The sequence below is a fragment of the Papilio polytes genome, unplaced genomic scaffold, assembly GCF_000836215.1.
Source record: "Papilio polytes unplaced genomic scaffold, Ppol_1.0 DF824191.1, whole genome shotgun sequence".
NCBI lineage: Eukaryota > Metazoa > Arthropoda > Insecta > Lepidoptera > Papilionidae > Papilio > Papilio polytes.
In genome coordinates this window covers 479,161-496,913 of record NW_013525013.1, presented here as the reverse complement: position 1 = coordinate 496,913, position 17,753 = coordinate 479,161, and the positions used below count along the sequence as shown (strand labels likewise).

Here is a 17,753-nt window from a genome sequence, read left to right as displayed (position 1 = left end):
CGTACAAGGCGACGCTGAAGAAGATCCCCGCGACGCGACTGTCGCGGCTGACTGAGGCGCTCGCTAACTACGACCCCGTACTCAACGAATACTTCTTCGATAGACATCCTGGAGTATTCGCACAAGTACTTAATTATTACAGGTAAATACTTTATAACAATAATAATATTATTAGTATTATTGCGATCTTTTAAATCTGTTGAAAAAACATTTTCTAAGACCACTTTGGAGTAATTAATCAAGTTCTCAATAAAACCACTACGCTCCCTTCACGCGGCGAAACGACATCTCGAAATGCAACGAGAAATAAATAAAAACGACAACTTTCTTTTAAAAGTTTTATCAATAGTGAACCAAGAACCCCGTCTAAATTGTGAAATCGTCATAGTCTTTTTGCTGCTGCGTCTTTTGCTTCGTTGTTGGAAATAATGTAAGCTTCTTTTAATGGTAAAGTGAAAAGTTCTTAGTGCACGCCAGGTTCGCGTGCTCAATAAGTACGCCTTTGACCGCCACCACGAAGTCTTTCCTACAGTACTCAACTATTACGCGGCCCCGTGACTCACAGAGATAATTGGAACGAGACCTCTCTAGTAAATGTTGAATACTTCTTACATGTCATTTTGTACATCAAGGAAATGAAATGGCAGATTAGAAAAATATTAATCTCAGACTCCACTCTTCATAGTTGTTTAATAAAGTTGATTTCACGGAGATAAGACGCATATTAGGGGAAATGTCCTCTTTCTGTGTGTCAGTCCTCTATTGATTGTAGATGGGAAACGCATATCCAAATTTGTATGTCTAGTAGCAATCGTTTCGCTATTTTGGCGAATTCTGGTGACCACTTACTCTTTTATCAACTTATAGTTACTATAAAAATACATTAGATGAAAATATATCGTTTCTTTGTCGTTAGATATTTCAAAGAATACTTAATTTTTTCATATAAAACAAAATTAATATCTAATTTCTTCTCTAAGCACTGTATCAAATCTAAAATAATATTTCTAAGAATATTTCAACCATAATTTGTGTATCACATTACGTCGAATGAAAGATGAAATCTAATTCTTATAAAATACTCGACGAAAATCTCTCGCTTTTCTCCGTCGGTCCTCATTTAAATTACATTATTAACTCAGTTTCTTTGGACGAAGAAAAACTGGTCTTCAGTTCGCATATTTCCAAGTTTTATTTTTACTTTTAATACAAGAAACAAAGAGCAAATAATATTAAACAGACTTTTTTCGTAGGAAACTAACAACCTAGAGGATTCTGAAGAAGTTACCAATATTGTGAATATATCTTGTCGTACCGTCTTATATGTTTGGTTTCATATACATACATTCTCGAGAAATACAAAACACAGATACTAGACATCAAAAACTTTATTACATGCAGAAAGCTACAATAATCAAAACTTTGCGAATACCACTTAAATATTCGGTTAATATTTTCATAATGTTATCCACGATCCGGCTTAGACATTAAAAAATACCGTAGCATAAAAACAATAGAATACTTTCTTTTATTTGTTCTCTATGCTCACCAGTACTACAATGAAACTCCAAACATCAACGCATCAATGCGTGTAATAGACATCCAAGCCTATTTCATTCTGATTACAAACGTATTTCCTGTTCGGAGCGAAGTAGTACGCTATTATTTCTGGTCTTGTACACATAAAGGCGCAAATTGATTTCCATTGATAAGGGCCAGACAATTTGTGGAAGTTTGCCGTAGTAATTCGGGTCAAGTCCTTATGTGCTAAGATTGATTGGACCGTCGGAGCAATCTCTGTAATATTGATTTATATAGCTGCTTAAAAGTTATAGTATATTGAACACGCATTATTAGGTATTGGGTTTAATGAAATTCCTTAAGCCCGCAAGTAATATTTAGATATCAAATTTCTATATAGTTAAATATCGACCATCTAGTTTGAATAAAGATAAGTTCGGTGACCTTTAAATGTATAAATTTAGATTGAAATAATTTACGTAACCAAGGTTAATGTCTACCTCTGGGGTTGCTCTGGTGTTGCGGATGTTCATGAGCGTCGTTGACCACCGGTGTTCACGCCGCTTGTTTGCCCCCTTTTAGCATAAAAAAAAACTTGTAATTATAATATTAAAAATGTTTTTAACGTGTCCAGGACGGGGAAGCTGCACTATCCGACGGATGTGTGTGGTCCTCTATTTGAAGAAGAACTTGAGTTTTGGGGCTTAGATGCCAATCAAGTCGAGCCATGTTGCTGGATGACTTACACTCAGGTAACATACGTTTATATAATTGCGCTCAATATCAATAATACTGATTTTACGATTTCATACGAGTCCGAGGTCTTTTGAGACAGTTTTTAATCAATAGAATGCCTATATTTATGAAAATTTACTAACCTCTGATCGTAATATATTTCCTTCCAACAGGGTAAAACGAGTTTAGAGTTAAAAGACACCTAATCATTCTTTTTTTTCTCTAGCATCGAGACACTCAGGAGACCCTAGCCGTTCTTGATCGTTTAGACCTCGACACAGAAAAGCCGTCGGATGAGGAGGTGGCTCGCAAGTTCGGTTTCGAGGAGGACTATTACAACGGCACCGTCTCCTGGTGGCAGCAGATCAAGCCGCAGATGTGGTCTTTGTTTGACGAGCCCTACAGCTCTAATGCTGCAAAGGTGATAGAAATATACATGCATAGAAATATACAGAATGTAGGTCTGAATACTTTAATTATTATCAAATTACTTACGCCATTCTTCTGTTCCAGATTATCGGTGTGATTTCAGTGTTTTTTATATGCGTGTCTATTTTGTCGTTCTGTTTGAAGACGCATCCAGATATGAGAGTGCCCGTTATTAGGAACTATACAGTGACAACGGCCAATCAAACACAAAGCTGGGCGCTGGACAAAGTGCAAACGAACGCCCACATAGCTTTTTTCTACATTGAGTGCGTGTGCAATGCGTGGTTCACACTAGAGATCCTAGTCCGGTTCATATCCTCACCCAATAAATGCGAGTTTGTCAAATCCTCCGTCAACATCATCGACTACATTGCTACTATGAGCTTCTACATCGACCTCATCCTCCAGAAATATGCTTCCCATGTCGAGAACGCTGACATTCTGGAGTTCTTCTCGATCATAAGAATAATGAGACTTTTCAAATTGACCAGACATTCGTCCGGTCTAAAAATTTTAATACAAACATTTAGGGCGTCCGCCAAGGAATTGACTCTTCTAGTCTTTTTCTTAGTTCTTGGTATAGTTATATTTGCAAGTTTGGTATATTACGCGGAACGTATACAAACGAATCCTCACAATGACTTCAACAGTATACCGCTAGGATTGTGGTGGGCGCTGGTTACTATGACAACAGTCGGGTACGGAGACATGGCGCCGAAAACTTATGTCGGCATGTTCGTTGGTGCTCTTTGTGCTCTGGCTGGTGTAAGTACTTCTATTATTTAAATTTAAGATGATACTTAATGTAACATACTGTAAAGTAAGCCATTGAAAACATATTTGAAATTTTATCTATCATCTTTCGAAGTTGATATAGGTAAGATTTCTTTTCATTAATTTATATCCCTGTATAGGTGCTAACGATAGCTCTGCCGGTGCCAGTTATTGTGTCCAACTTTGCTATGTACTACTCACATACACAAGCACGGGCTAAATTGCCCAAGAAGAGGCGTAGAGTTATCAACGTCGAGCCGGCCAGGCCGCCTCTCAGTAAGTATTTTTATATCTTCTGTAACATAAATGACTTTGAATAATTTTCTGTCAGTCGATTTGTATTATTATCTTTTATTTATTTTATTTTTTTAGATTTGGTAATTATTTTTAATTGTATTTCTTTCTAATAGGAGCCCCAGGGGTACCTGGTGCTCCCGCAGGCCCATTGGCCCCCGGCATGGGCCCTCAGGCCGTCAATAGAAGAATGAATGCCATTAAAACTAATCACCCTAAAGATATGATCGGACCTAACATGGGTAAGGTGTCAAATTGTTATGTCACGTAGTATTAATATGAATAAGAGTATCAAAAAGCACTGTATCTTACAAATAAGCACTTAAAAGAGAGTCTTAAGACTTGAATTGACTAAATTACTGTTTTTAAAATGTAAATACAAATTATATTTTTACTCAAGTTTAACTAAAATTTAAAATAAAATAAACATGAAGATAATTTTCCCACAATCTTATTAAAACTTTGAAGTCCAATTGACATTGAAAATATGCATAAATCAGGATGTATTTGGTCTTCAAAGCTAAGTGTATCACCGGTAGTGATTACGAGTATATCCGGCACTGTATACAGTCAATCACAGGCAGCTGTTAGATACTAACTTAGCAGCAAATTAGTATTGAAGCAATTGGCAAAGCTTACACCAAAATTTCTCCAAATACTAACACTTATTTGCTCCGAAACAGTCTGTATACAATAATCACATAGATAGTTTCAATAATAAATCAGAAAGGCTATAAAATAGGCGATATACTAACAGTTAATATGCAGCAAGTGTAGCTACTAATACTGTCTAGGGACACATCAGACTAACCATAGCTTACGCAGTCTAATCCTTCACAGATGGTGATCGTAGCGAGCTTGAGGCTATGATCCAAACAACACCAAACAACTGCAAAAGAAAAAACATAAACATGCTTTAAAAAGCGACACACACTGGCGCAGATCGCTTCCAGACCAGGCTTATTATATCGCCTGCACATAAGGAATTAGTTTAAGGGAATGCTGAAACTCTACTCATAATTAACCTGACATTCTCATCACCATCATTGCACTATACGGTATCTTCAAGCAGCACGAGAAGCCAACATCTAGGTCCAATCGCTTCATCGGTGGCGAATGGAAGGTTCGGCATAGTTTTGACAATATTATTCGAGAACATTCCTGCAACTTTTAGATGCTTTGCTGCTTGACAAATCAATGTTGTCGTAGATTTTTAGTTAATCTAAATATAACGTAGACTTAACTGTTTAAATTATTACTTGTAGTCTAAACATTTTGTATAGGTCAAAACCACAATTTACTACCAAATGAATAATTTGACAATTTAGTTATTGTTGATACAGATTTTGTTTTTGACCTAAAAGTTTTCGTTGAGTCTATTTAGAAGCAATGAGATTTTTCCAGGAAACAATCACCAAGCATCAGTTTACATTAATTCCAGTCCAGCGGCAACTCAGACACAACTGAACACGGCGGTACACATTTCCAGTTCTACACTAACAATAAATGTACCCACGTTCATCTCAATAATGTGAAAACTATCGTATTTTTAGTACAATTAATATGAGTCAAGAATTCACTTTCAATCTGTATCTAAACCAATATTAGTTTAAGAGAAAAAAATTGCTCAAAAAAAATTGACAACTTTTTCTAATAATAAAATACAAATATTTTATAAGACACAAAAATCTAAGAACATAATAAAAATAAATCTAATTTACCAAGAATCACAAACACACATTTCAATGTTTTCTTATTAAATTACATACGACCAAAGTTTTCACATTTTGACAAAACAATGTTGACTAATAAAATAATTGCTTCTCAATGTATGTCCTTATTACATCTGTTTGTTTGTTATAATATTTTTTCAGTGTCCTCTTTATTCGCTATTTGTATTGTTTTCATTTTATCTTTTTTACATACATCAAAAACGTTTAAAGCTTGGCCTGATAACCTTGGTAAGGGTTATTTTTACCATAACATTTACATGACTCTTTTAAAACTTCCTTGTGTTATTGTTTAATTTCTTGTAATATTTGATATCTGCCTTTAAAGTACACGTTGGCTTTTTATGTGTTTTTCTATATTTTAATATCTGATTTACATAACAGTATTTTATATATTTTGTCAATTTATAAGTTTTAATCTAATAATTTTATCTCGTCAGCATCAGCATGATAAAAAAAGCATGTATTTATTTATTTATTGTATACTATTGTTTATTATTTTATCCTTCCATACTTATTCTTAGATTATCTTAAATATATTAATTTCAAATTTAAAATATCCAGTTTTATTAAGTTTATAGGTTCATTTATGATCATTCTAATCATTTTTATATCCCACAGTCGCAAGCTTAATGCCAGCAATGGATTTATCAGTGGCAGCGCGTCTCACGCCCAGTCCCCGCGACCTCAGTCCAGCGCTGGCCATCGCCATACCGATGATGAAATCAGTCAACATAGTACCAACACAGTGTTTCGATAATATGGCCTTTCATAACGAGAAAGCAGACGAACAAGACACCGACAGCAAAACTACCAGCAGACAAGAATCGACAGAAAGTAATAGTACAGTGAAAGCAAGAAATTATAAAAATGAACTCTTCAGAGAGAATGCAGTTGATAAAATAGATGCTAGAACACCGCTCTTGAGAGATCATAAGATTGAATCACTGGATGAGACTAAACTGAGGGACAATAAAGTTGAAAAAAGAAAATCATCCGCTTCAACATAATGTACAGTTAACAAAATACGATCGCTTATTCAAAAAGAGACCAAATATTTTAATAAATCTCGATATTTAATGCTAAGAATTATTTCTATCGATTGAAAAGCACCGCAACATTTTTCGAACATTTATTATATTGAATAACCTTAAAATGTTTGATATCAATGTAAAATATTAAATGCCACATTTCCATATTCATGAAATTATAACATTTCAACAATGCATTGTTAAGTAACAATTTTTTTGCAACATAATAATTCTTGTCGCATTCCCTGAATCATCACATGATATTAGAAATAAAAAATCAATTTCTTAGTATAATAAAACATGCTAAAAGTGTTCCAAACAAATGTAGAGAACCATAAAAACATTTCTTTCAAAATGTGTTCAAAGCGAGAGAATCATTTTATCCCTTTTTACTCATGCATTTAGCTTTAACATCTAATGAATTAAACTGCACTGCAGGTGTGTTAGGCTTTTAAAATACACATATATGTGAAATTTACGAAGATAAAGACAATCAGCTAATGTTTTAACCATCAAAAGAAAACGAGATATGACCCATTCAGTATAAAAAGGAAATCTTAGTCGCTATCCTGAATAAATTAAGAATGAAAAATGTATATCGCACAGTAGGATTTGTAACACATATCTATATTATCATAATCATTATAATATAATATTAACTTAACCAAAAGGTGACTCAAAGCGTAAGTGATATCAAGGTAGAAGTTTAACATGTCATGGATTTTGTATTGCAGTTAAGGGCGCAATATTATTAGTCGATTTATTCGTTGGACTAACTAGTACAATCTTCTCATAGGGGCTAAGACAAATGAAAATCGCATGCGGGAGTTAAGGCATGCGTGAAAAGGAAACATTTTTTACGACTCATATGCTACGACTAATGATTTTGCCCTGATTAGACTGTTTTAATAATTGTATTTAAAAAGTTGTCTATTCAAAGAAAATGAAAGGACGACGTTTTAACACGAGTGATTTAGTAGTTGCAAACTCATGACTTTTTAAATAATCATCTTTATAGTATGTCTAAATAATTTAGATTATTTTCACAGTTCATTTCAAATTTAGTAGGGATGGGTTGTGTAAAAACAGTCATGAATCTAATCGATTTTCAATTTTTATTCCTATAGAAGTTGGAATCGATAGATTTGTAGTTATAACTTATGAAATAACAAAAAAAAGACTGTTTTCTCAAATTAATAATGACCGTAACAAATAATGAGAGTAAATAAATGTTTATTACTACTACAGCCGTACTTAGTCGAATTGCTATTATTTCTGTCATCGCTAAATTCTCTACACTTTAATCAATACTAGAATTGTCCACTAAATAATAATTTTAGTAAGTTCGATAATTATTTAAACCGAATATCGATAGTTCAAAATTGTTCGCTGTGTGTTTGTTTCGTCACTACGATACCTGTCTACTAAGTATGGCATTTGCCTTCATACAAATTGAATTCGATACTTCATATGCGTCATTTATCAAACTAATCTATCTTATTTAGACAAACTATAGTCACCTTTAGACACTTCAATTGTCATATATTTTATTTGTAGTCAAATTATCTTTACTCTATTATTCATTACCGATATAAAACCACAAGTCACATGTAAATATACATAAATATAGTGTTAAAAGTTTTTATATTTCAACAAATAATCACTAGAAACATATCATCAGCACTTTCTCATTCTTGATGTCGTACTGTTACACGATGTATAAATTACATAATTTAACTATAAGAGTAGATAGCGTTAACAAAATTGTGTTTAAATTATAAAGCTCGTGAATAGTTTAACCGACTTAAAATGTCCAAGTAAATATAATTTTGAATAATTTTAGACGTAGTTACGGATCGAATGCTAAACGAGTAGGAATTACAGTCACAAAATATTTTATGTTAAACTCAAGCAAGCATACATTTTCCACTAGTTTTATTATGAGTTTTTATTAGCTATATATTGAAATATATCTTTTATTAGCAAACATATATCATTTAAAATTAATTAAAAGAAATGTCTAAATTAAGCGGGACCCTTAATGTTTTATTAAGAATATTTACTGTTAAGTTTTTATTAGCCCAATAACTGGAATAATGCTTCAATATTTTATTTACATAGATGTGTAATCTATAGATGTTTAATCCAGAGCACAATAATGAGGCAAAATAAGTGCTTCTTGGGGTGAAAATTTATTCTCTATTAGACGTCAAACTTGTATGAAATTTAGATCTATAGACTACACATATATGTTTATTTTATTAACGCATAAAATGCAATGAATGTAATATAATTTAGATAGCACACAGTTTTGTTTACGTGGTTTTTATATGTATTTAATTTAGCTATAAATCTGCTTATGTATAACGAAAAACGTACCAATTAGTTACGTATATTGTAATAATGCTTGATCGATGTTTGTTTCGTATTTTTCTATGAAATTCACACAAGTCTGTTCAAAGCTTTTGAGGACCACGTAGAAGGATTATTCACTAAAAAATCAACAATAAAGATCTTGAATCGTGTAGTTTATTTTTAATTAATTTTATAGTTAAGTTTAAGTTTTTATTTTATTGTACATTTTATTGTAAGTTAAACAAGAACGAAGTTACTCCATCCGAGACACTGCATCAAATTAATTAATTTTTTTTTTATAAAAACGATATAGTTTCTTAAACAGGTATTTTTTTCATATACTTTAAGAAACACAAAACAGTTTTAATACATGTCTTGTTGAAATAAACTTAAATGGGTATTGTTGATTTTTATTATGAAGTTGTTCAACTTACAGGCATTTTTGGGTAAATTTCTACCTCGTGGAAGCGTGGTATTCCAATAAAATTGTCTTAATAATTGATATATTTGTAATTCTCAATATTACAGTCCATATTTTCAATAAACAATTGTACATTGTTACGATATATTTTGATTAGTATTGGTAACTAACTTCGACCACGTGGCCGCGTGCGCAACCTATCGCGCCAATCGAACGCCCAGAATCAAGATGGCCGCCCCACACGTGCTCGGTGTTCGTTACATACCACGCCAATTTTGTTATTATTCATAATTTCAGTACGGCAGTGTCTTACTTGGAGCGTTGTCTTGATATATCATAAGGCTTACAGTGAATGAACAGGGCTTGTATTTTATTGTATAGCATTCTATTTAAAATATACAATATATTATACAATTATGAACAATACGAGAAAACAAAATTATTTGAAAGATTGTTCATTAAACATGCAAAAATAAATATATTGCGTTTTTATTCTACATCCCAGATAACAATTATAAAAAGGAAAATCTTCATAATTAAAATATATGTGTACTCTGAGACACTAATTGGTCCCTAAGGAAGACCTTTAGTGTACAATCCTCATTCTAAATATACTCTAAGTGAGCATTGATTAATAAATCATATATTTAATTCTTGAATCCAGGTCTTTAGAAATTACCAGATGAAACCTAGATCTGAAAATAGACTAGTCAACTTGTTACTAAACTTTCAGATAGCTGTCTAGTTCACTTTCCACGGATATAGACATTGTTACTTGAACTTATTTAACTTTAGCGAGCTGTTCTGTGTAAATGTATGCTTAAGTTACGCCCTGATTTATTTCGTTATAATGTTGAAATGTTTAGTAAATCACTAAGCTCAAAGTTACTCTGAAATAATACGAAACTGATATTTGTTAATCAAATTAATCTATACAAATAAAATTTAAACACAATCATTTTTGTTTTATAGGATGTAAGCAATCACAGCATATTTTGACTATTTTTTTTAATAAACACCCCTACTTCCGACAATCTATAGGGTATGTATTTTCACGCTATTTAAATTAGAATGCAAAAAATGGAAAAAACCCCAATGGGAGTATAGACCAAAAACTACAAACCAATAGGAGCAAAGAAGAAAGATTGGTATAGTAATAGTTAGTCTATGGCATAGTTCATTTTAGCGTTTGAAGTTGGACATATGCGAATGGATTTTATTGGAATGTAAACCTTATATTACTAATATTACAAATGCAAAAGTTTAGATGGATTTTTAGCCATCTTCTGAACGGATCTCGATGAAATTCAGCATAGAAGTAAAGGATAGTCTGGACGGGTACATAGGCTACTTACTTTTGTTTTATTTAATTCAACATGAACGGAGTCACGGATAAAAGCTAGTATAATAATTATCGTTTTCATAATATGGGAAGTTGCACAGGAATAGTTAGTTACTAACAAAAAGCAATAACCGAGTTTTTCCAAAGAATAAGAGCATCCATACTTGATATTCATGAATACTCAATGGAGACCAGCGTTATTCAATTTTTATGTAATAGAATTCATCCGTGGAAACCACTTTAGCGTTACAAGATTCACTTATATTATGAATGGAAAGTGGCGGGAATTTTTTATTTATTGAAATAAGATCCATTAGCATTGCGACATTTGGAGAATATCTATTGAATATTAACACTTGCTAACTGTTCACAGTTTGATAATCACTAGATACAGTCTGGGAAATTTTACAACCATTTACATAAATATATCAAGACTATTATGTACTCTGTCTGGTGGTCTCAACTCATTAGATTATCTAAAAGCTAGGTAAAAGCCAAAAATGTTTTTTTTTTAATCTAGCTATTGCTCGCGACTACTCCTGCGTGAAATCTTAAATTATGTAGCCTATGTTAGCCAGTGATAATATAGCTTTTTAATAGAATTTTTGGAAATCAGTCCAGTAGTTTTGGATTTATTTAAATACATACAAAAATCCAAAAATGCAAAACTTTCCTCTTTATAATATTAGTATAGGATGGTATTTTAAGAAAAACAGCAGTGAGTCTTCTCGTATTGTTAATATTTTTGTCAAATATCTCATATCGTAAAATTAGCCCTTACGCGAGCATTTCGCAGCGGGCGCGTGCAGTTCAATTTGTAAGGGTGGGCCCACAGCCCCTGCGCACTCAGCCGTAAATAATGCCCTTTGTTGAGCCCTTTTTGTGTCGTTTTACGCAATTTGAATATTCACTTATATATTTATATGGCTTATGATCTATTTACTTTGGTTTATTTTGAAGCTTTTCATGAAAAAAAACGATAGGAATATGGTTATTACATGACTTATTTGAGTAGTTGGTTAAATTTAGTAGTAATAAATCCGTATTTCGTATTCACACAAGCGTATCTACTTATTTGTGGTTCATATGAAGGCTTTATGAAAATGTTAACATAATTAAACGGACCCTTGTCACTCTGACGTCAACGGACTCAGTCTGAAATGATTCTAATGAACGATACAGAATTTTCTCTTCATTGTAATGTTCTTGTTTATGTCTTACTAATTGTAATTTTTTTATGAATGGTCTACGTATTACCGAAACAGATAATTTGATCTCGCTGACATTTGCCACAGGTTTAGAACACAATCTTGAACATACGCTCCTTATTTAGTATAGTAAGTAAGTATTATAGTAAGTATTTGATAATTTATAGTTCAATCAGTACAAAAATATCGGATGTATTATAAACTAGCTTTCGCCCGCGACTCCGTCCGCGTGGAATTACTAAAAACAAAAGTGAATAGCCTATGTGTTCTTCCAGACTGTCCTCTACATCTATACCAAATTTCATTGAAATTCTTACAGCCATTTAGGTTACAAACTCTAAGAAACATCCATCCATCCATCTAAACTTTCGCATTTATAATATTTAGTGAGAAGTAAGATAGAAAGATTAAAATTATATACATATGTAATAAAGCTTTTATCAAAGTTACTTAAGTTATCATTTATCATATAGTTTATTTGACTTGGTCTATCTTGATTTACTCATTTTGCTTTGACATGTCTTTTAACTTTTAATTTTATAATATTTACCCTAATTGGAGTCGGTTAGATCACTAGCGACTAGTAATTAAACGTGAGGAAAACGAGATACGTTCGTTTACGGTTTAAAAAATATGAACACGTTAAACAACATTTCTCATTAAAGGTCTAAAAATAAAACAGATAGAGTACTCGACAGCTTGACATACTTTTGAACGGGGATTGTGAAGTTTACATAGAATAATTGTATACATTGTCCAACTTATAATAAGTTGCCAACAGTGTACTGTGGAAAATCTTGAAATATGAAGCCTTTTTGTGAAAGTAAATGCTTGCTATTATTTTTTTTTATAACACAAGGTGGCAAACGAGCAAGCGGCCACCTGAATCCGCCAAAATGGCGAAGCGACCGCTGCCCATAGACATACTCAATTGCAGATGCGTTGCCTACCTTTATCCGACAGAGGAGGAGATGTACATAAAAAGGATATTTCACCTTCCTATGTATCTCCACCTCCGTCAAATCCACTTCTCCTTCCAATTCTCTCCTTATAAGAAAAGGGTGGTAAAGAGAAAGAGACTAAAATTAGGCCTCCGGCACCACACTCATCAGACAAAACACGGAATTGTTTCCATTTCACGCCTGTATTCTGTGTGGTCGTGGTATTACCTCGGGCGTGCCGGCCCTACAGTGCTAAGATGTTAAAGCGGGCACTACCACTGTTAAAAACGGTGTAAAATCGAGGGACGTCAGTTCCCTCTGCATCTTTTACCGCATTTACCACGGGCAGTGTTCCGAGGAGTTGTTTGGAACGATTCCTGCCGCCGAGTTTCGTCATCGGACGACACAACAGACCGCCAGGTACCATCCCCACCATCTCGATGGCTGGCATTCCACAACCGTGCGGTTTTCGCGGAACTTTCTGCCCCGCACAGCAGCGTTGTGGAACGGTCTGTCCTCGGCGGTATTTCCAAACCAATACGACTTAGGGTCCTTCAAGAAGCGAACTTATCATTTCCTCAAAGGCCGGCAACGCATCTGTAGTTCCTCTGGTGTTGCGGATGTCCATGGGCGTCGTTGACCACCTTGGTGCACACGCCGCTCGTTTGCCCCCTTTTACTATAAAAAAAAAGAAAAAAAATACACTCAAACAAATGTTATAAGCATTTATATTTGGTAACTCACGCAATATTTTAACTAAGGTATGAGCAGGAGAATCACATGTAACAAGAAAAACTTTAGTTATGAGAGCTAGTACAGGTAGACCTAGAAGAGGTATTACGTGGAACATCAAGAAGGAAGTGAAGAGATGACGATAAATAGATTACAATGAAAGATGAAAACCTACAGGAATAATAAGAACCAGGAGATGATTGCAAGAGGAAGATATAATTTTAATATCGTCACGCCTTATACGGATTAAAAACTAACCCAATAGTGTTTATAAATTACATTTATATCGTTCTAAAAATTGTTTTCAAAACAGTTTTGTAAAAATCTATGAATTTGACTTCCATCAACAAAATATTCGGATTGTATCAGCAATTGTTTCGTAATTTGAAAATACTCCGAAGCGCTCTCATCGGTACTTGATCTCGAGTCCAGTCAAGTGCACAACTGTACCCATTGTTGTACCGGAAGTTGTTGATTGCCAGAAAAAGTTGCTACCATTTGTTACTTGTTGCATTGCTTATACATGGCTTAATGTTTAACAATTGGATTGAATAAATCGTATTTAAATGCGATATCTTTTTTTAATATTTTTTTTATAATTTATACTAGTATTTTTGGATTTTTGTATATATTGAAATAACTCAAAAACTGAGCTGATTTAAAAAAATCTTTCACCACGAGAGAAATTTATACAAATATTTTAACAATCACAAGATATATCAAAAATCGAACATAATCGGCGCTTAAAATAATAATAATAGTGTTAAAAAAATGTGTAAAGAGAAACAAAAGAAAGCGCAGACAAACATTATTACTCAGCTTTCTATCCTATATATTATTCGTTTAACGAGTTTATACTCGTAGCAAAGACAACACAGGACGGGGCTAATTTTAATTAAAAGTAACAGAGTGCCGCTCGCATTTCAGTGTCACATATAAATTAAGTTGAAACACTGCACACGTAGGGTAGCATGTTATATCCCTTCCACTTTGCCGATCGATTTTATAAAATTAACCATATAATTTGTAGTGTCTGTTTGTAATAACAAAAGAAAATTACAGATTTCGGGAAGATATTTGCCTTGTTGATAAAGAAAAATGTATTTAAAAAAATGTTTGTTTTTCTGTCTATTCGCAAGCCGCATTTGTTACGGTAATCTCGGAAACGGCTGGACTTTCACTGAAAGGTAGATGACATAGTCGGGCATATTGTATGCTACTTTTTTATCATAAAATTGCGTGGACGAAGTCGCGGACAACAGCCAGTAGCTAATATTAAAATCAAGTTACTATATTCTCGTAACACAGTTTTTTAAATAAAGGTTTTCTTTATTTAATTTGGTATTTACGCAATTGGCTGTATTTGATACTGGCTATCGCCCGCGATAAATGTATACGGAATAAAAAAAAAAGTCAAAAAGAGCCTAAGTATTTAATAAATAGTATTTCAATAACTCCAAATGTTTCAAATCTTTGAATACATTTACATTCTAAAACACTAAAGTGTTAATTTATACTGTTAGCATAAATCTGAATTCATCTCCACTCGTTAAATATGGTAGTTTTTCTTTTTAAAACGCCCGAAGCGTTCCGGGAACGAATTTATTTTTTCTCATTTCCCATACCCGGCCGGCAAAGTTCTACTTTCATGTCGTATAAGTATTTCACGCTGTCCCATATATGGAATGCATAATATATTCAGATGACACTTTTTAAAGAAACTTCTCGTGAACGTTGAATTGAATACTGGTGTACTGACGCAAGACAAAATTAAATAGTGTATTACGTTCATCTTTTCTTAACACAAATGCAAAAGATAACGGCTTAATGATTTTAATGAAATTTGTCACAGATGTAGAACATAATCTGTAAAAACACATAATTACTTTTTTTTTTAATTCCACGCGGTCGGAGTGTAGGGCAAAAGCTGGTAAATGATGAACGAAAAATGGCAATTTGCTATATGGCTTCCAAAGGTCACCCAATACCGTACTGTTAAAGAGTACGGTATTGGGTGACCTTTGTGATTACGTAAAATTATATAATCTTTTAAGTGTTGGGTGCATTTCAAAATATGCACAACATTTTCGACTTTCAACGACAAGTCAGGTTGGCCGAGTGGTCTAAGGCGCCAGATTTAAGCTCTGGTTCCCGGTTGGGAGCGTGGGTTCGAACCCCACACCTGACAGATGAATACTTTTTTTTCTTTTGGGTATTTTAATTTACTCTTACATATCAATAAAACATCTTACCAAAGTAAATTCCAAAAACATTTCTGCAACTTTTGTGTATTAATTTCTTTTAAAAACTATTAAAACCCAAAGAATGATTTTCGAAAAATTACGATAAGTTATAAATAACAATCGATTTAACGACGATGTATATTAATTTAAAAAAATAAAAAAAAATTGAGTTCATCTCAACAAAACTACAATAACATCCAAGATATCTTTTTTTATTATAATATTGCTTAGGATAGAGAGATTAACTTGAAATAAGATACCTTGTTAGACGTTAATTCTACACTGTCGCAATATATTTGTCGTAATAAAATTGGTGTCGATAAATCCTTCACTAAGCTAAATTACTTTTTTAGACTTACACGAGTCGAGAATCGACGTTCGCCTGATCCTATTACCGACCGTAAGTCCTTGTCGAAGCCTATTAGACGTCTCAATGAAACCACCTTAGCGATTGATAATTCCCTCTTATATATTTAATTCTTATTTCTCCATATTTGGACCTATGTTTTTTACAAACTAAAAAATCTTACAGACGAATTGAGTACCTTCTTCTTTTGGGAACTCGGTGAAAAAGAAACATGATTGTCTTCTGTCAGTGTTAGTGTCCCCTCAGGTTACACACTTTGTAGTTTGATCAAATTGGATAAGAGCAAAATAATATAGTTACTACAAAATTAGTGTTAATAAGCGAAGCAATATTCGTTTCAGTGTTCTGCCTAGAAACAGGTAAAGTGAGCTAACAATTCGTGTAATTTTGCGTTGTAACATAACATTACACCGCGTGCCGTTACCTTAAACTGCACTCGTCATCATCATCACCAGCTCACTATACGTCCCCACCGAGGGGCTCGGAGCCTACCCTAATAAGGGGGTGACTAGGCCATAGTCAACCACGCTGGCCAAGTGCGGGTTGGTTCACACATATCTTTGAATTTCTTCTCCGATATGTGCATCACGATGTTTTCCTTCACCGTAAGAACGTCGGGTAAATTATGTACATATGAATATTCGAAAAAACGAAAATCACATTGGTACATGGCGGGAATCGAACCCAAGACCTGTAGATTACAAGTCAAGTGTTCAAACCACTGAGCCACCGACGTTCGAAACTGCACTTGTAATCCTCGGTAATAAAAATCGTTTACCAACTTTTTATTAATTCCGTTCAAAGTCAACAAATTAAGAGGCTGTTCGGGGATTTCAAAATGTTTTCCAACATTTCACAATCTCCAAGAATAAAGTAAATTTGCTCAGAGACAAATATTTACAATATTTTAATGAAGCTTGTTCGAGAACAATGTTTTTTCTTAAATCTAAAGAATATTTCAACTTTTTTGTTTGCAATAATTCTTCGGTGAGAAAATAGATTACTAAAAATATTTTACTTTTTCTCTATTATTAAATATGTACAAACAATCCTATAAACATGGACAAAACAAAACATAAAAACTATAAACTCATTATAACAAAACAATCTTATGAATTACTCTTACTAATCACTTTAATTTGAATGTAGTCTGGCGGTATTTCAATTATTAAACATCATCATCCACTTGTCCCTATCCCTTACGGAGGGTTTGCACAGTAAGTACTGCTCTTCCATACATCTTTTTTTTTTATAATATAAGGTGCGCAAACGAACAAGCGGCCATCTGAATCCACCGAAATGGAAAGCGACCGCTGCCCATAAACATCCGCAATTGTAGATGCGTTGCCTACCTTTCATTGACGGAGGAGGAGACGCACCTAAAGAGGATATTTCCCCTTCCTATGCGTCTCCTCCACCGTCAAATCCACTTTTCCTTCCCACCCTCTCCTCTTAAGAAAAGAGTGGAAAGGGAAAGGGACTAAAATTAGGCCTCCGGCACCTCTCCGACATCTCTATCAGCCATATCTGAATCCACTCCTTTCTTAAGCATATCCTCTTTCACACAATCCATCCATACTTTCATCGGTCTTCCTCTTCCTATGTAGCCACACATTTAATATAGATATTG

At 33.6% G+C, this 17,753-nt stretch overlaps 1 protein-coding gene and 1 non-coding gene across 2 annotated transcripts; both read left to right on the top strand.

Moving 5' to 3' along the window:
• Positions 1-2: 2 nt before the first annotated feature.
• Positions 3-7,581, top strand: LOC106110691 (potassium voltage-gated channel protein Shaw-like; the record flags this gene model as incomplete). The annotated part of the gene is made up of 7 exons (XM_013292590.1): positions 3-142; positions 2,156-2,273; positions 2,483-2,677; positions 2,770-3,450; positions 3,600-3,735; positions 3,870-3,995; positions 6,105-7,581. Coding segments are annotated over 7 exons (1,785 nt in total), but the record flags the coding sequence as incomplete, so codon positions are not given.
• Positions 7,582-15,617: 8,036 nt separating this feature from the next.
• Positions 15,618-15,701, top strand: Trnal-uaa. Its single transcript has one exon. It is a non-coding gene; the product is annotated as a tRNA-Leu (tRNA).
• Positions 15,702-17,753: the final 2,052 nt, after the last annotated feature.